This window comes from Mirounga angustirostris, unplaced genomic scaffold (genome assembly GCF_029215605.1).
Source record: "Mirounga angustirostris isolate CCGP_5_RB_7025 unplaced genomic scaffold, mMirAng1.0.hap1 SCAF_2, whole genome shotgun sequence".
Taxonomy (NCBI): Eukaryota; Metazoa; Chordata; class Mammalia; order Carnivora; family Phocidae; genus Mirounga; species Mirounga angustirostris.
In genome coordinates, this window is record NW_026991710.1 from 70757775 (window position 1) to 70777802 (window position 20028).

A 20028-nucleotide genomic window follows, 5' to 3' on the forward strand; every position below is an offset into this window, starting at 1 on the left:
CTCAGAGGCCACAGGTCTGACCACGTGACTACATGACCACCACAGTCACTTTGAAAAGATAGTGCTCTTAGCAGGGCTCTCACTGTCTTTCCCTGATCTCTTTGGGAAGCCTTCCGCCTCTGTTGATATTACTTCCACCTCTTGGCTTCCACTAATTGTTGGCTGATGGGTCTGTTGTTTTCAGTAATGCCTTGGGATATAAACTGTTCCACACTCTGATCCAATTCAATTCAGGCCCCTTTGCGGGGGTAGTTTTTGAACCAGTCTTTAGCAGTCTTCTTAGCTGTCTCTTCCTGGTTCTTTCTGATAAACTAGCCGGTAAACAATTTATCTTTTTTATCTCATGAGGTGACCAACCTCGTCTTAACGGCTTATCACCACAATCCCCGTTTGTTCTGAGGAGCACTCAGGCTTAGCACTTTGTTCCAAATAAAGCCAGTTCTCTTGGGGGAAGCCTTGGAGCTCTCTGTGTTATGGCCTAACTCTCCTCCCGGCCAAAACCTCTGTGCCACTCCTTCAGAGCTAGGGTCAGGGACAGTGGTCTGCTTCCCCAAGTGATACCCCTGTTTCATGAATAAGCCACTGGGCTAGGAGGGCAGCCTTCAGTCTTCTCAGTTTTCCTCTCCTGGCATGGAAACTCCAGCCTACAGTTGGTAGTTGGGTGGAAGAAGACATCATCCCTCCCAGCCACTCTTGCCTGGATTAGATCCTCTGCAACATGGATTTGGAGGTGGAGATATAGAGATGAGAAATGCAGCAGCCCGCCCCTCCCTGGGAGATACCATAGGCCCCCACTGGGAGCTGGAGGGAGTGGGGGCCCTGTGTCCATTGCCAAACCCAACTGGAGTGACCCTTCTGTTACACTGAGCTGGGGGAGACAGAGAGGGAGCAGACCATAGCTCACATGTCATAGACTCTCACTCTTCTTACTAAAATCCAGTGAATTTTCTTAAGTAAATGCTTCTTCATTTGCTGTATACTCTTAAGAAGATTTACAGAATTGGGGTGCCTGGCTGGCTCAGTTGGTTAAACATCTGCCTTCAGCTCAGGTCATGGTCCCAGGGTCCTGAGATTGAGCCCCGCATCGGGCTCCCTGCTCAGAGGGGAGCCTGCTTCTCCCTCTCCCTGCTGCTCCCCCTGCTTGTGCTGTCTCTCTCTCTCTCTGTCAAATATATAAATAAAATCTTTGAAAAAAAAAAAAGATTTACAGAATTTTGAAAAAAAATTTTAATTAATTTTTAACAGTTATGGTTGTTTCTCTGGGGAGAGTGCCTACAGAGCCCTCAAACCACCATTCCAGAGGTTGTCTCCTATTTCTATGTTTTTAAAGCTTTTACATAATTTTTTATTCAAAATATTCACTCATTAGTGAACAGTGTTTTCTAACTACTTTATTTACTTAATATATTGTGAACATTACTATTTCATTAAATATTCCATCACCATATAATTTCTGGTGTCTCCTTGGAATTCCATTATATAAATGAACAGTAACATATTTGAATAATTTTCTGTTAATTATAAAAATAACCATTTTTCTTTTTTTTTTAAAGATTCATTTATTTGAGAGAGCAAGAGAAAGAGAGCACAGGTGGGGGGAGGGGCAGAGGGAGAAGGAGAAGCAGGCTCCCCACTGAACAAGGAGCCCAATGCGGGGCTTGACCCCAGGACCCCAAGATCATGACCTGAGTCCGAGGCGTCTGCTTAACCAACTGAGCCACCCAGGCACCCCTAATGTAACCTTTTTTTTTTTTTTTTTTTTTTTTTAGTATTTTATTTATTTATTTGACAGGGAGAGACACAGCGAGAGAGGGAATACAAGCAGGGGGAGTGGGAGAGGGAGAAGCAGGCTTCCCGCCGAGCAAGGAGCCCGATGTGGGGCTCGATCCCAGGACCCTGGGATCATGACCTGAGCCAAAGGCAGACGCTTAACGACTGAGCCACCCAGGTGCCCTGTAACCATTTTTCAATGAACTGCTATTAATAAGCAGAACTCTAATGAGTATGCTGGTAGCCCAAAAATTCACACATATACATATTTCCTTTAGAAATTTTTCAAAAAATGGAATATCTGAATAAAAGCTAAGTGTATGTTTTTAAGACTTGTAATACAATGTTGACTTGCAGAGAAGTTGTGCCAGTTAGCGTTCCCATCAGCAATATATGAGTTTATCGCTGAAGTTTGAAACTACTTAGAATGTGTTTCAGATTATCATATTGTTTAAGAAAAAAAATCTTAGCACTTCCATTTGAAAAGCCACCTGAGCTGAAAAGGCAACCAACTGCACAAGGTGGCTTTGACCCCTCTCACCTGCGGTTTCCAACAGGCTGGTGAGACGAGTGGACCGCATGGAGCACTCCATCGGCAGCATCGTGTCCAAGATTGACGCTGTGATTGTGAAGCTGGAGATCATGGAGCGGGCCAAACTGAAGAGAAGGGAAGTGTTGGGCAGGCTGCTGGATGGGGTGGCGGAGGTAAGTGGTCATCTGACACAGAAACACTGACTCAGTAAAGTATCAGGGTAGTCATATTTTATAACCTTGAATCTGAGACGTTTTTTGAAAATGTCCGTGTAACTGCAGATCCGTGCTGTCAGATGATAATCTGGAGGTGTTACTTAATACTGCAAGCACTGATGCTTCTGCCTTCACTGAATGGTACAATTAAGCAAAAAAGTTACTCCAGTAGCTCAGAGAATTGCTGTATACGCTATAAATCGCCAGCGTCACTTAATGACAGATAATTTGGCCCCTTCATTTCCTCGGGCAACTTCTAAGTACAGAAGTATGCCTCGCCCGACCCCCAACATCGTGGTCTCTTTTTCCTTTATTAGGACGAAAGACTGGGTCGTGACAGCGAAATCCACAGGGAGCAGATGGAACGGCTAGTTCGGGAGGAGCTGGGGCGCTGCGAATCCGATGATGCAGCTTCCCAAACAAGTCACGGTCTAGGCACACCCGTGGGACTGAATGGTCAAGCTCGCACCAGAAGCTCCCGCCCTTCTTCCTCCCAGTCTACAGAAGGAATAGAAGGTGCAGGTGCAAACGGGAGTTCCAATATCCACGTCTAGGACATGTGCTAGTATGTGTTCCTAACCGGCGAAAAAGGGGCTGACGTCCTGCATTGCCAGGGCAGGTACACTTTATATGCCCTGACCACCGTAGGATGCTGGTCTTCGTGACCAGCCGTTAAGTCTTCTGCACTTTAATTTATTTTAGATAAACCTTGCCCATGGATCAAAGAAGATTTTTTTTTTCTCATGTAAGAAATCTAGGTGTAAATATTGAGTCTAGAAAAAAAGTCTTTGTAAAGTATATGGAGTGGTATGCCCACTTGCTACCATGGATGAGTCTTCTCAGTTGACAATGAAGTAACCTTTAAAGTGAGGAGAGAAGCATCAAAAGGCTTCTGAGTTTTATTTCCAATCACGAAAATCAGTATTGGCATTTTTGCCCAGTATGTGAAGGGAAAGTAGGGGCATTCCTTCCCACGCAGGCTGAGCTCATGGACGTAATACATAGCTTTCTTTTAAGAAAGGAGCCTTTTGTTTCAACTACCTTCCCGGGGTAAACTTTTCTAAAAGATGAGCTGGAAAAGAACTCCAAACCATAGAATGGGTATGTAGTCATTATGCTAGAATTTGTATGAATGGTTAAGATAAAAGTTGGATACTGTGCTTTTTTTTTTTGGTTATTGTATCATATCTAATGTCTGTGGGAATAGCTGTTTCACTTAGTTCACACTATTTTTGCTCTGAGCTGCATAAAGCCACCGAAGATTGATTGTGGGTTAAAATGTCATCTCCAACCATAACATGGGAAAATTGGAAGGAGCCCTATCACTAAGATGGACTTACTCTGATAATTAGTTTAGTATAAAGATTTGTCCATATATTCTCTTCCCAGGTAGCCCAACTTATTTGCAACTGATTTTAATGTTGTAACTAATCTGGGAAGGCCAACTTATTAATGTTTTAAGTATGTACTGAAGGTTTTAACTCAGCAAATATGTTCATTTTACACAAGAATTTAAAGTTTTGAAATTCATATATAAATATTGTAAGACTAAAGTTTGAGTTTTATGCTGTTTTGAGGATATAGAACTCAAATACTCTTTTTTTTTTTTTTTAATGAGAGAGAGGGAGGGACAGAGGAGAGGGAGAGAGACAACCTTAAGCAGGCTCCATGCTCAGCACAGAGTCCAACATGAGGCTCCATCTCTTGACCCTGAGATCATGGCCTGAGCTGAAATCAAGAGTTGGAGACTTAACCAACTGAGCCTCCCAGGCACCCTGAGAACTCAGATACTCTTGATCCTGCATTTCAAAACTAGAATTTATAATCTAAATGGAGCTCAGTTTAATCAAAAGGAGTTTCTGGTATTGAAAATTCATTATCAGAATGTATCAGCCAAAGTTTGAATTTGCAGCAGGTTTTTTTTTTTAGGAGAGGGTCTCACCAAATTTATGGAGAAGAAGTCTATTTCTCAATAAAAAATAAAGATCTTATTTTTCAAAAGTGTTGAATGAGGTAACCTTTTGAGAGCTAATGGGACGAGCAAGGGAGAATGCAGTGTTGGTGAGTTAACTCCGACTCGGAGAACAATAGAAGAGAGGCCTGTGTTTTAGTACCTTGTTCTGAATTCACATGTTGTTCATGTAATTGGTAGAACATGTCAGTCAAATCTTCAATGAAAACACGAGCAAACGAACTTTTTAAGCTGGCTTCTATAGAAGTGATACACATTGGGTTTCTTTCACAATATTTCTCACAGCTTTCTTTCCATCTTTACTTTCTTTTGAATATGCTACACAAAGTTCTTTATTACTAGGTACTACAGTTTGCATTCCAGGGATATTGATTGTGTATTTATGTTTGTGTACCGTGTTGTTACATGTAAACAAACTTCAATTTGAAGTGCAGCCATTATGTGGTATCCATGTGTATTGACCACGTGCCATATATCAATTATGGTCACTAGAAAGTCTTTTTGTATACTTATTATTATACTGTTTCTCATTCCACCTGTAAGACTATACAACATTCTTTCTTTTTACCCTTAAGTTACAGATTTTTTTTCTCTTTAGTCATGGAGAACTCCGTTGTCATCCCTGTCCTGTCATCTTCCCCTCTATATTTATATTATGAAGAAGATGTTACATATGCAAGGCTCTCGACAATCGAGAATTTCATTAATGTGTAATATTGAGCACTTTACTTCTCAATAAAGACTTGGGATAGTAACAGATGTTATAGTTGTCTATTTCCTAAGGAGAAGCAGCTGGGTAATTTGTATCATGAGACTCATTAGTAAAGGCTTAGACTTTGAAAAAGGCATCTTCTTTTTTTATGTCCAAAGAACAGTATGACTGACACATTACTTCGTCTGCAGTATGTACCTCTAGGAGGTGATTCTGAGGACTGTGTAGTGTTTCCTACTGTGCAACCCCCACATTTTACTTACGGCTTTCTATAGTGAAGAGTTGGCTCTCATAGTTCTGTTATCTCAAAATCTTTGAACATAATTCCCTCATTGGCTTTTCCTGAGTTCCTCCATGGGTATATAACAGGAGTTGGAGTGCTGAATGCCAGGTTTATAAATATTTAAATTTTTTTAATTTTCTTTCTTTATTTTACAGAGAGAGTGTGTGAGCAGGGGGGAGGGGCAGAGAGAGAAGGAGAGAGAGAATCTCAAGCAGACTCCGCACTGAGCCCAATGTGGGGCTTGATCCCAGGACCCTGAGTTCATGACCCGAGCCGAAATCAAGAGTTGGACATTTAACCGACTGAGCCACCCAGGTGCCCCTATGAATATTTAGTTTTATTCAGAACTGTCAGATTGCCCTCCGGAATGACTGCACCAGTCTACAGTTCCACTACTTGCGTGAGATTACCAGTTTTATGCAGACCCTCACCAGCATCAGTACCATGCAGCTGCCTACTTTTTGTTAATGGCACGGCTTGAAAGTAAGGTTTCATCTTATTTTGCATTTCTCTGATTCCTAATTCCTAAGGTTGGACAGCCCCTCACATAATTGTTTAACATTTGGGTTTCCCTTTTGGTAAGCTGCCTATTCAAACCTTTAAAATCTTACACTTTGATCTACTGGGAACACGTATGTTTTTGTTCATTGCTTATTTTTCTACTGGGTCATGGCCTTTTTTGTTGATTTGTGAATCAACAAATCAAGTTCCTTGTATGGTTTAAGTATTAATCCCTTATCAGTTTGGACTCTTGTTAGTATCTCTCATCCAACTGATAACTTTGTCAATATTTCCTTGGTTTTTATATAAAAGAATCCATCAATTTGTTTTGCCTTATTGTGTTGGGGGTTTTGAGACCTTTGTACGGTCAAAAATTTTATTTATTAAACTTACAGTTTTTACCTTTCACATTTAATACTTTGTGTAAGAGTAACCTTGGATAAGGCCCACAGATATTTTCTCCATACAGTCAGCCAGTTTTGCCAATATTCTCTATTAAATAAGTTACTTTACCTTATTAGTTCATGATGTCATTTCTGTTTCATGTATAAATGTCTGTTTTTTTTTTAACTCTTTAGCCTTTTACATACTGATCTATGAATGTTCTTGCACAACTTCTATTATGAATTTAGAGTACGTGTTCATATGTGGTAAGGTCTTCTTTTTTTTCCCTAAATTGACTATGCTATTTTTGTGAAACTTTATTTTTCCATGCAAGTGTCCAAACAAGTTTGGTGGGTTCCTATGGGGGCAGGAGTGGACAGAGAGAAAAAGGTCCCACCGGAATTTTATTGGAATTGCATTGAATTTACTGATGAGTTTAGGGAGAACTGACATCTTAACACTATCAGAAACAATTCTTCCTTTATTCAGAACTTCCTTAATGTCCTTTAAGTGTTTCTTAAAATTTCTTAAAGATTTATGCATTTTTTTATTATTTTTTTAATGTTATGTTAATCACCATACAGTACATCATTAGTTTTTGATGTAGTGTTCCATGATTCATTGTTTGCATATAACACCCAGTGCTCCATTCAGTACGTGCCCTCTTTAATACCCATCACTGGGCTAGCCCATCCCCCCATCCCCCTCCCCTCTAGAACCCTCAGTTTGTTTCTCAGAGTCCATAGTCTCTCATGGTTCGTCTCCCCCTCCGATTTCCCCCCCTTCATTTTACCCTTCCTGCTCTTTTTTTTTTTTTAGATTTTACTTGTATTTTATTTTTTATTTTATGATGTTAGTCACCATACATTACATCATTAGTTTTTGATGTAGTGTTCCTTGATTCATTGTTTGCATATAACACCCAGTGAGTGCTCCATTCAGTACGTGCCCTCCTTAATACCCATCACCGGGCTAACCCATCCCCCCACCCCCTCTTATGCATTTTTAATATAGTTTTATTGGTACTATGAACAGAATCTATTATATTTTCTAGTTGGTTATTGCTGAAATAAAGGGAAATTACAAATGTTCTATAAATTAATCTTACATATATCACACGTGTTGAACTCCTTTACTAACTCTAGTAGATTCTGTATTGGTTCTTTGCGTTTTCTGGGAAGAAGAGGAGCTCATTTGTAAGTAAGGACAGTACTGTGTTGGAGAGTAACAGTGAGAGTAGACATGCTTATTTTGTTTCTGGTATTAATGGGAATGTGTTTCAGTGTCCTAAAAGAAAAGCCAAAACAAGGACTTGAGTCCTGATAGTTTATTTGGGAGGTGATACTAGGCAACTGGAGCAGATGGAGAGTGAACCAGGAAAGGAGGAAATGCCAGTATACAGGTGTGTTATGGAAGGTGCCTCTGGAGGCAACGGGAGCTCAGTTCCACCTCTGAGGACAGTACAGAATGCCTCCCATAATTCCCTGTCTGAAGAACGTACGGCCACGATTTCATCCGTCGGCCCCGGTCCCTGTTGGTGGAGGGCTAGACACCCCCACACTTTCAGGCTATGCTTGCACTCGGGCCAAGCAGGTTCTTTCAGCTTTGGAGGACCTCACAGCAGCAAAGCGAAGAGATCTGTGGTGCAGGCTTGAGGTGGGAGGCTGTCAACATGATCCGAGCTCACACGGAACTGGCCACCACAGCTGCCGCCGAAATCAGAGGTTCAGAGGAGATGGGCCACAGAGCACCAAACGCATCTCCTTCATCCACCCTTGGCACCACTCAGATCCACTCATGCCCACATTAAGTCCACTCTGGACTTTTTGAGGGAGGCCAGCTAGCATCTCTAGAGAGTATAATTCAGGAGGGTTAGTGGAACTCGCTAGTCCCCATCGCTGGGGTTGCTCACAAGGCCATAACGATTTCTTATCTCCGCTCCCACCCTTTCTAGAGTTTCCTCAATCTCGGCCAATACTTCAGCTGTGCTGAGTTGCCGGTTCTGTGCCATGCTCACACCCTCATTGCTGAGGGCTCACAGCCCTCGTCCTTTATCAGGCTCTGGTGGTTCTGACTGCCTGCTGAGGGTAACCACTGAGCGTGGAGACGCCAGGTTATTAGCTCTGTGAGTTCTCTGCTCCACTGGGCCGCAGTAAAGTCTAGCCTCTCCTAACACAGATGACCAGTGTGATACCTGCTTTCTTTCCCCAGTGTGCAAATCTCAAAGTGTGTATGTGGCAGACAGTTTCAGGCTCAGTGGAACCCTCACTGTATTCTCAGGTAGAAGTGTATGTGTGTGTGTGCGTGTGTGTGTGTGTGCGCGCGCACGCGTCCCCCTTCCCCCACCACCACCACCACTCTTGAGGATTTGGGAGCCCCACTGCAGTAGAGCTGACAGCTGCGGGCAGGACGCATCGATTCTGCAAATGGGTTAAAGGGAATGATACTGAGAGAGGCCGAGATCACTGGCGTGTAGACCTGTATACTATAACTGTATACCGTCACTGCTGGGAACAAGAACTCTTGGTTTACTACAGGGCCCTGCAAACTTTCCGTAAGGGGCCAGATGGTAAATATTTTAGGCTTTATGGGCCAAAATGGTCTCTGTCACAACTGCTCGGCCATCACAGTGCAAAAGCAGCCATAGACAATACAAATACAAATGCGTGTGACTATGTTCCAATAAAGTTTTATTTACAAAACTAGGCAGTGGGCCGGATTTGGCCTGCAGGCCATAGTTTGCCGAACTCTGGTTTGGAAGGATGGTGCTCTCGTCCCAGCCAAGGGTGTCATCCATGAACCAGCACTAGGATGATGCTAATAACCTGTGTTCATGTCCTGTGGGATGTAGCAGTAATAGCTAAAATGTATTGAGGGCATCCTATGAGCCAGGTACTTCTAGGCACTTTACATGCGTTGCCTTATTTCATCTTCACACCTCCACTGAGGGAGATACTAATAGAGTCCCTATTTTATGCATACGAGACTACGTAAGTTACATACAGATGGAGCTAAGTAAGTTAATCAAGGCCACAAACCTGGTGAGTGGAACATGACAAGGAGGGGAGGGGGGCCATCTGCCTGAGTAACTGTAGAGATAGAAAGGCCCTGTATTTGCTTCACAGCTCCCGAAACACTTTTTTAAAGTACAACTCCCTGGTTTCTACTGGAGACCTCTGTGCCCATCTTGGCTTCTGCACATGTGCCCAAGTGACCTGCCGCAGGTGATTTGTCAAGTTACCCTAGAAATAGTGCAGTATGTTCCAAATCTTAGCAAGAAAATAGTCTGTGTGGCCTTTGGCGGGTCACAGCCTCTGAAACTCAAGTTTCCTCTTCTGCAAAATGAAAAAGATGGAACAGCTTGAGGTTTTCAAAAACATTGTACCGCCAAGCCCTCTGTTCCTGAGATGACGCCTCGGCTTCTGTTGCCCGGCAAGGAAAGGAGGCCAAACCGTCACTTGAGTGGAGCGGCGGCTATGCCAGCTGTCACTTCTCAGAGACCCACAGTGCTGTCGTGTGGGGCTGCCGGGGGAGAATGACCCCGCAGGTTGGAAAGGGTTTGAAGATCGGGTGATGTTAATGAGCTCACTTAGTCCTAAATGTGATTCCGATGTGTTGGTGGGTACAAAATATATGGCTTTGAATGCAGTTGTCACAGTGATCTGATCGAGATTGAATTATAATGAAATTAAAATGGCCTTACCTGGTTATTGCAATCCTAAATCAGTATATCCCAAAGAATCACCTGGAATTCCCAGGCTCAGTCCTCAGAGATTTCACAACAGATGGAGGGAAAAAATAGCCTTTTCTTGCCTTCCTTCCTCACATAAGCATCCCAGATGATCATTGATTCTTACCAGGGAAGCTTGGGAAACCCTAGGTAACAGCAAAGAAATGTGGAAGCTCACAGTCTAGAAAACAAGAGTTACTTCAACTTGGAATGTAAGTTATCTTGTGTTCATAGTGCTCGGTGGGGACAAAGTAGGCTGCAACATGTGAGTCAACTGTTTTTTTAAATGTATATACCGTGAGACAGAAGGCCAGGAGGTACAGCTAGATGGTAGAACTAGGTTTGGTGGGGCTCCAGGTTTTCTTTCCTTGGGATCTTTAGTCCACTGAGAATAAACCCAAACCTGTGAGGGTGAGGATGGTACTGATTATCTCCTGCACTGTCTCAGTGATGATGAGCTCTTGCAACTATTCAGCTTAGCTTGACACAAATTCCTATGGATGTAGTAGACATTTGAATTAATCTGAAATCCTAATTCTGTCTTTACCAAGGAATCCTCTGATCTCAGTTTCACACCTGAGAGAAGAATGTCACAAGTAAATGGCTATTAGAACACTTTACTGTTTAAATTAGTGAATCAGCGCTCTGGCTTACCAGTCCCCTTCTGAGGATGGCTGAAGTGAATTAATTCCTCAGAGCATAACAACGCCCCTTACATGCACTGGGGGGAAAAAAAAAAGTCCAATTCCTAAACATGCAAAACAGGCTCCCCCACAAATCCCATGAGGCCTGACCTCAAGTGGTAGCCAGATCTCTTAAGGAAGAGTAAAGTATTAGGAAGCAATATATTTGTTCTATTATGCAGAAACAGGGTTTCAATATAATACCTTGAAAAATATTTTAGTAAAATTACCAGCAAATTTCTTAGAAATCTGGTTCATCAACATTTTAAGTATGGTTTCACATGAAGCAGGAGCGACAACTTTACACCAAGGGTCTCTGCAAACTGTGGCCTGTGGGCCAAATCTGGCTCACACTGAGTTGTATAGCCTCAAGCTAAGAATAGTTTTTACATTTTCAAGAACGATTTTTACATTTTTAAGAGGTCGTCTAAAAAAAAAAAAAAAACAGGCAAAGACTACAAAATATTTCTTAGATCTCTTCACAGATAAAGTCTGTCAACCCCTGGTCTACAGGAATAAAGAACTCTGCTCGGTCCTACCCCTACCAACCAAAGCGGAATGTAAAAAGAAAATACTTAAAACTAACCAGATGAACAAGTCAAAGGCCAACCTTTCAAACAGAGAGAAGGCCCTCCTTGATTTTAGCAACTTTGAGTCTAAATCTGCATAAGTAAGATTCCAGTTATTTTGGTAACAATTCATATGAAAGAAATTACAGGATTATACCAAAAGCACATAGGCGAAGTTGAAAAGTCAAGCTGGGTGGCTGCTCTTCTTGAAGCTAGTTGAAAAATGGACAATTCAATACAAACAACCATATAACCTAAAATGTTAAAGCTAGGGGTGCCTGGGTAGCTCAGCTGTCAAGCATCTGCCTTCCGCTCAGGTCATGATTCCAGGGTCCTGGGATCGAGCCCCGCATCAGGCTCCCTGGTCCTCGGGAAGCCTGCTTCTCCCTCTCCCGCTCCCCCTGCTTGTGTTCCCTCTCTCGCTGTCTCTATCTGTCAAATAAATAAATAAAATCTTTAAAAAAAAAATGCTAAAGCTAAAAGAAATTCTCATTTTATAGATGCAAGAAGGAATTCAGAGAATGTAAGGATGTATGAAAACAAAAAAAAAATGAAAAATAAGTATCAAGAATTACTTAATCTTTATGAATTCTATCTGAGGGAGGTAAAACAATATTACCATCATAAACATATAATTGCTCAAACCAGGACACTAAAAATAAGTAAAGGGCATATAAAATTGTTTAACTTTGAAAATATTTATTGATTACATGGTCACTGTATTATACTGGTGGGCCTATAAAATCGTTTTACTCAAACTCTATTTTCAGAAATAACTTTCGAAATGCACCCCATGAAACCTGTTTGGATTATCTGGGTGCACACAAGCAGTGCGTTGTTCAAATGAAATATACTTTTTACCATGGATACTAGCCAAAAGTTTTAACATTGCAATGACTTGGAAGTACTCTCAAGCGGATGACTTTCTAATAATTCTACTGCTACAACCATAAGGAAAATCCCTTAGACACAGTAGAGCAAGAGGTATCATAGAACACCATACAGTTCTTCCATGAGGGAATGCAAAATAAAACACAAAGTACAGAATCTCTACAAATGTAAGGCCTCCGGTAGGACTCATACTCTAAGACACTGATCCTCACAGATTTCTGGGCCAACCATAAAGTTATTGTATGTTATCAACTTGTCACCAAGTGGCCTGCTGCTCTAGTCAAAGGACAGGACCGTATGGAGAGCTCAGGCAGCTCAGGCATCCATAGTGGCCGCTCATACATCAGTGTTGGTGAGAGCCCAAGCTCTTGGACCATGAATGGTATCTGCCCCAGCTACCTCAACTCGTCTCATCTGAGGCCCATTGAGCAGGCACTGGGGTGGTCTAAAGATGTCATATAAATACGAGTACTGCTACTTCTCAAATATATGTAGATATTGAGGTACTGAGGTTAATACAGTTCAAATCTAAAGACCATGAAGAATGGCTTCCAAGATGGAGAAGGAGTTGAGTACATACGCCGCCTCTTCAACAACCCACTTCAAGCCACCACGAGAGCAATGGAAGGAATAGAGTAGTAGCTAACACTTTTCATTTATTCCTGAGGTTTCTTTTATTTTAAACCAAATGAATTCACCCTCTCCATTATCGATTGGTTCTTGTGACATCCAAGAAAATAAAAACAAAATTCAAAGGAATATAGACATAGTCTGAAGTAAATTTCTATAAATTTATATTTTCTATTTTATAGGACTTATATTTACTTATACTTTAAAAAGTGTTCCTTAACTCAAAAATGGTGAAGATGGCAAATTTTATGTTATGTGTTTCTTACCATAATTAAAAACAACTGTGTAAAAAAGGATATTGTAATATAAAGGGATGGTAAATATAACAAGATACATTTAAATTCTTTTCAAAAGTAGGTATTAATATATTTGGCTGTTTTGTTTCTTCTTTAAGTGTATTTTGTATGTAAAGTATGTGTGTATGTGTATACATATACACACACTTTATATATATATATAAATATAATATATATATAAATATATATATAAGTATATATAAATATTATATATATATATATAATGAGGGAAGAGTGTATACAGAGAACTCTAAGGAAGCCAGGATTATATACCAAGAACAGGAAAAACTGATTAACCCTGATGGTCACATAATAATCAGGTAAAAAGAGTATGTGATAACATGTTACAAGATGATGCATTAATCAAATGTCATCTAAAAAAAGTTTCTTAAAAATATAATGCTACGTCCCTGGACTGATGTCACGCCAATATGGCAGGGCACCCACTGACACTAAACGATACTCCAAGATGAGCAATCACAAGGAGTCTACACTGGTGATCCTCAGACTCACTTAATTCCTATTAATACTGAAAAGTGTTTCCTTTTATAAAAAGGGGGATTCATTGCAATGTGATCTCCTGAAATGGATCCTGGAATAAAGCATGTTAGTGTGAAAGTGGTGAAATCTGAATAAAGTGCATAGTTTAAGTATAATAATGTACAGTGTTAATCTCTTCTGACATGTACCATGGTCTATAAATGTTAACAATTAAGGAAAGTTGGGCAAATACTGTCTTTGCAACTTCTCTGTATTAATACTTCATTAAAAGGGGGCGGGAGGGACTTAAATAAGGATGGATCTATGCACACGGGAACACAAAACTCAGCTGTTGTGATGTGTGATAACAGCAACAGAGAGGAGTATGCAAGCGTCATTTCAGAAACAACCCAGAGAGGAGGAAGTAGTGATGGGGAGCGGGCACCAGGGGGGCTCCCATGTGCTGGTCATGTCCCGTTTCTGCCCCTAGGTCGGTAGCTGCACCAGCATGTTCCTTTTACGATAATTCACTGGACTACACTTTCCCCTACATTACCCTCTAATAAAAAAAGAAGTTAAGAAATTCTTTCCTAGTTCCGATAAAGGTTAGAATGAAGAGAAAATCTGTGAATAAGAGATGTCTATGTAGGAGCGAAGACGTCTGTATGGGGGCAGTTGTGACAGTTATGGTATCACAGATCCAAGTGTTCGGAGCCGGGAAGGATCTTGGTAGTTCCCGGGTCCTGGCGTGGCCCATTCTTTCTGAAGCAGCCCTGGAGATGCTGACGCAGCCGGGCGCACTGTGCATTTGAGCCAAGTGCCCCGGGAGGTTGTGACGCGCATCCAGACCACAGACCCCTGAATGCCCCAGCACAGCTAAGCACCCTCCACACCTCGTCTGAGGCCGGCAAACCTCCTGCGGTGTTCTGAGTCCACAACAGAGAAATCTAAGTTCTAATAACCTTAAAAGGCCCAGCAAAGCTTCTTCTCTCAGAATGGCTTTTTTTACCCTATGAATCACACTGGGTTTTTCCAACACAGTTTAGATTTCGTACTTCCACCACTGCATCTGTATATTTGTTGTTATTATTTACTAAATAATGGCAGATCGTAGATTCTACTAAATAATGGCAGATCATAGATTCAGATGATACTGGAGCTGGAAGCAACGAACCCTCTACTCCTTTTAAAGATGAGGAAACTGGTATCAGAGGTGTTCAGAACTTGTCACAAGTTCCTAGAATTCAATTATTTTTTAGGTCCATAAATTAAACTAGATGCCTCCCCCATGGTTACTGTATGACTAGATGAACCAATACGCAGTTCATAAGAGCACTAGTTTATGACTTGGATTCTTTCATGTGTAATTCAGTTCACCACGGTTTCTGTGAATGTCTTTGCTGAAAATAATTCTTGCTGAACAGTATGATGCCAAAAGAAAAGACAACAAAAACACTTCGGAATATTTAAAATAAATCAAGATGCTCCATTTTTAATGTGTGGATCAATCATGTAAATTAAAGAGGAATTTAAGAATATTTTTTAAGAAATAACAATTTTAGGTAGGCAATTGTAAGGAAGATAACAATCATACATGCCAAGGCTACGTGATTCTTCCACAAGCCCCACTGGGAGAGATCGATGCCCTGGTTTAGCAAAAATTCTTCGCCAGTACATCTGAAATTCAACAGAAAAAGAATATGACTTCATTCTTAGCATCTGTCAAATTTTACTCATTTAAATTCACTCCTCCCATAGGTTACCAAGGCTTAAATAACTATGCCTTCATGTACAACAGACAATGAGTGCTTACGAATCCATTAGATACTATGCTAAGCAATCTGCGTGTAACAGTTTAGTTAATCCCTAAAACAGCCCAATGGCGGTTAGTACATACATTTAAAAGATGAAGAGGCTAAGGTTGTAAGGAACTTGTCCAAGTCCACAGACTCACACTGTGAACCAAACTGCTAGTCTCTGCAAATTCATTTGTTTCCAGATCTCTGCTGCTCTCTTTAAAGGGCAAAAACATTTATCAAGTAATTTTGCCCTCACTCCTGATGGGGAAAACCTCACTTTTAACAGATGACATCAAAGGCCCTTACCGAGATGATCAAAGCTCTTTCTAGAACTCATCACCCACAAATCAGCCATACAAACGAACACAGGCTAAGAATTTTGAAACTGGGAAAAGAGGTGAGCAAGGCCTTCCTGGCACCGTCGCGTTCCATCAGCTGTTGCACCAAGGCCGGTCTGAGCACTGCAGATGCTCTGCAACATGCCATCACCAGCAGGCCCACTTAATCAGGTGGAAGCCTCAGCGGCAGCCGAAGCACAACAAGGGTGCAGGAGCCCTGCCACCGTTTAGAAAAGCACCTGGCACTAAGAACACCTGACACAGCCTTAATTATTACCCGTTATCCCATCTTTGTGCAACTCTTGAAATCTAGCAGTCCACCCCAAAAGGTGTTAAGCCCAGACAAAAAAGAGAGGGAGTGGGCAGGATAAAGAAAACTCTTTATAGAGGTTTTCTAGAAATACTACAAAACAGCACTCTGTCCTGTTACTAAGAATTATTTCATGAAGGTTCATGAGATTTGGATACCAGCATTCTCTTTTCTTTCACTAGTTAATGTATCAGAATCAAACCGTTAACAACAATCATCAATAAGTAAAGTGTTACTCAATTTTTGAAACAATATCCTGATTTTATGAAAATGTGCATTTCTGTTTTATTGACATTACGCAATAAATGGGACTTGTTTCTCAGCTGACTGAAATGTGTTTCTTTCTTTAGAGGGTACATGCTTTAATAAGGATATTCCAAGTCATTTTAAAAGAAAAAAAAGCCGTGTAGACTTCGATTTCATAATGTATCCCATTTAAGTGCCGGAGGAAGAGGTACGTGCCACAAATGTGCCCGGGAAATATTCCCTCTGTTCCGCTCTAGCTGCCTTTCAGTCTCTTGCTCCTGGCCGTGGCGTGGGCTTACAGGAAGCCTTAAGTTCATGGATCCATACACTTCCCATAACCCATACAATTCCAATATCCTAAGGCTTCGCTAAAATATCAAAGCAGCTCATTTCAAACTCAACTGTTCTGAAAATAAAAGCTAAAGCCCACAATCAAAACAGTGTTTTAAAAGGCCCCAAATGAACAACATATCAGAAACATTTCCCCAACTTAAATATAACTTTGACCAGAGTAGAATGTCAAGGAGATGTGCACTGGGTACAACAGCTCAGAGAAGTCGGTGAAAGGACCCACACCAGCCACGCGGCCCAGTGGCCTCGCTACCTGACACCACAAGAGTAAGCAAATCCATTCTGACACTGAGTACAAACTCACATCGCATAGCTACAGGTATTATTCGCTGTTACATTGACTCCTGGGCAGAAGTTTTGTCCCAAAAACTCATTATGCTGCAAAGCCTGTAACACAAGGGGGGATGAGACAAGGTAAATGATTTTATTTATTTTTTTTAAGATTTTATTTATTTATTTGACAGAGAGAGAGTGAGAGAGGGAACACAAGCAGGGGGAGTGGGAGAGGGAGAAGCAGGCTTCCCGCAGAGCAGGGAGCCCGATGCAGGGCTTGATCCCAGGACCCTGGGATCATGACCTGAGCCGAAGGCAGGTGCTTAACAGACTGAGCCACCCAGGCGCCCGGTAAATGATTTTAAATTTCAAAAAGTCTCCAAAGAATGATCATGTCCTCCTAGTTTAATCTTTACTGCTATTCCTAAAAGCAAACCAAGCTTCACATTTATGGTCTCGGTCACACCAGAGCAACTAAAATTCTGCTCCCTGGCAATTGAGTGGCCTATGTTGGGATTCTGGCTTCTAAAACAAAGGACGTAAAGTATTTGGCAAAGAGGGGAGACCTCTGGTTATCTTACCTGTAACTTCTCCCTTCTTCTCTCCCTAATTTTATAACCCCACAAACAGTGTAATTAAAATCATACAGCGGTACTCAATGACTATTGTCAATTTACAGGTAAGAATCTTTTATATTGTTCTTGTTTCTTTTCATCAAAACCAGTGCTAATTCTTGGGAGTTATAAACCCAATCATACTATATTAAGACACAGTTTTCTTTGGAGTTGATGAACTTTCTAAAGCCAACACAGTAGCTGTATTATATGTTCTTTTTCTTCTAATTTTAATATATAAAATATGTACTCTAGGCTCCCATCCTCTATTTTCGTATGGAACTGAAATGCAACTACATGTTTTTATATCCATTAGGCAATCTTTCTCCTTCATGAGGCGTTCTCTCTCCACTCCTCACCTCCCTCAGGCAGCAGGGTGACTGGGGAAACCTCAGGTGATGATCAAGGTGAAACTCTTCTTCATCACTCTGAAAATGAAACCCCTGGGAGACTTTCACAGTTCGTGGCTGGGGCCATGAGGTTGTTAGGCTTTATTCTGGTTGGTTCTAGCTTGGGAACAATGAAGCAGTCACAAGGACATGTGAGGAAAACTTACCGCATAGCCATATCGAGGAATGCTTAAGTACTGAAGCCAGGAGAGCCAAGGCCCAACAGTTCTGAGATTTACCAACAGCCCTGAAAATATCTACAAAAAGCAAATGCCAAGAATCAGACCTGGTGAAGGGATTTCATGGAGAATTACAGAGAATAATTTCTGAGTCCCCGATAACCTTTACAAACGTTTCTTCTAAGACTTCTCCACTCTGCATACGTATGCCTCTCTAGAGCTGAGGCTGTTTATGGTTCTAAAGGAATGACAATATATCTAATAATACCTATGTCATTTAATTGGAAGACCCTTCATTGTCAAGGATTTTACTTTTGGTAACTGCCCACAATGAAAGGTCAATAAAGGACTGACTGTTCTAATGATACAACCATTATATGTTCACACCAGTAAACATACCAGAACAGATCCTGAACATCTCATGCCCCTGTCTATTGCCCTAACACAGTAAGATTTGTTAGTTACAAGGGCTTGCGCTCTGCATGACTCCAGAAATAATCTGGGGTTCAGGATGCATGCTAAAATAACCCAAATCCTGGAACTGATATACAGAATAACACGGGGAAGTACTACATAAAATATGGTGAATACCTTCATTTAAAGCTACCAAAGAGCAGTCTTACAGTGAAGATCCCGGGGCAGATTACTCCAGCAACAGATGGCTACGTGAGAAGAGGCTCATCTAAAACTTCTAACTGGAAGGAGGTATGCTGGGATAGACATAACAATGACAATGTTGCTGGAGTGACTACATACTTTTGAACTTGACTTAACCAGGTGCTAAACAGAGGACACACAGCATCTCTGAGTAAAATATGGTTTTATGACCAGTTATAAAGGATCTATATACAAACTTTTAAATAATAATAAGGTGAAACATCTAATATATCACACAAATATAACTACTTTTATAAATCGATGACACATTATTTATTGGATAACATGATAGAAAATATATGCAAGGTTTATCACTCTTAATAATGTTTAGATTGATAGATGTCAGACTCAGAAATGGAAGACTGGGGGCGCCGGGGTGGCTCAGTCGTTAAGCGTCTGCCTTGGGCTCAGGTCATGATCCCAGGGTCCTGGAATCGAGCCCCACATCGGGCTCCCTGCTCTGCGGGAAGCCTGCTTCTCCCTCTCCCACTCCCTCTGCTTGTGTTCCCTCTCTCGCTGTATCTCTCTCTGTCAAATAAATAAAAATCTTAAAAAAAAAAAAAAAGAAAGAAATGGAAGACTTAAACTTTGGCAAAAAGTTGTGCTAATTATGCTCCTTTTCAAGACATCTTAGCAGAAAGAACACGTGTATTAAGTAAACAGGCTAAACGTTCCTGTTCACTTGATGTAGTTAAGGAGCAAGGTGGTAACTAGCTGATTCACCTACTGATTCATCTATGTACAGGTAAAATTAAGGGACATGTAAGGTTAGGCTTCAGTAACCATTAAAAAAAAAAAGGTAAGCAGAAATACATTGGTATAGGAGAATGTCAGGAACCCAGAAAGGAGGAGACGGAGTACTGTGTGAGTTTTGGAACTTTTTAAAACACCCCTTTTCAAAATATAGGAGGGACCCAGGATAGACTACCCACACTGCAAACTGTTCTATTTCTCATGGAGCTTAGCCTATTCCCTTGGGGAGGAGTAGATCCAACCAAACCATTAAGTTACTGCTTAAATAAGTCAATGGTTCTCTAACACTAGCACAGAAGTTGGGTAATTAACCTGTCATTTTTATGAGGGAATCTTATAATCAAAACTTTTCTGGGTTTTGTGGGGTTTTTTTTAGAAGTTTTTGTTTAAATTCCAATTAGTTAACATACACTCTAATATTAGTTTCAGGTGTACAATTTAGTGATTCAACACTTCCATACAATAGCTGGT

The 20028-nt window shown here is 41.1% G+C and overlaps 2 protein-coding genes across 15 annotated transcripts in view; one reads left to right on the forward strand and one right to left on the reverse strand.

The window, feature by feature from the left end:
• The window catches only part of PKD2 (polycystin 2, transient receptor potential cation channel), a 63279-nt gene extending 49556 nt beyond the window's left edge, over window positions 1-13723 (forward strand). For 2 of the 7 annotated variants that reach the window (XM_064584771.1, XM_064584770.1), the window contains exons 14-16: window positions 2328-2475; window positions 2835-3039; window positions 5640-13723. In XM_064584771.1, the coding sequence (XP_064440841.1) occupies window positions 2328-2475; window positions 2835-3039; window positions 5640-5743 (457 nt within the window). In that variant the 3' untranslated portion in view covers window positions 5744-13723. Of the gene's footprint in view, window positions 1-2327; window positions 2476-2834; window positions 5245-5639 lie in introns of those variants that run through there. The other 5 variants (XR_010409464.1, XM_064584774.1, XM_064584773.1 and 2 more) reach the window with 5 other exon arrangements.
• Window positions 13724-15109: 1386 nt separating this feature from the next.
• ABCG2 (ATP binding cassette subfamily G member 2 (JR blood group)) overlaps window positions 15110-20028 on the reverse strand; it is a 144591-nt gene continuing 139672 nt past the window's right edge. For all 8 annotated transcript variants that reach the window (XR_010409465.1, XM_064584780.1, XM_064584777.1 and 5 more), the window contains 3 exons: window positions 18136-18225; window positions 16997-17079; window positions 15110-15325 (listed from right to left, as the gene is read on the reverse strand). Coding sequence is in view for 7 of the 8 variants with exons in the window: in XM_064584780.1 (XP_064440850.1) it covers window positions 15178-15325; window positions 16997-17079; window positions 18136-18225 (321 nt within the window). In the remaining variant the exon portion in view is untranslated. The remainder of the gene's footprint in view (window positions 15326-16996; window positions 17080-18135; window positions 18226-20028) is intronic.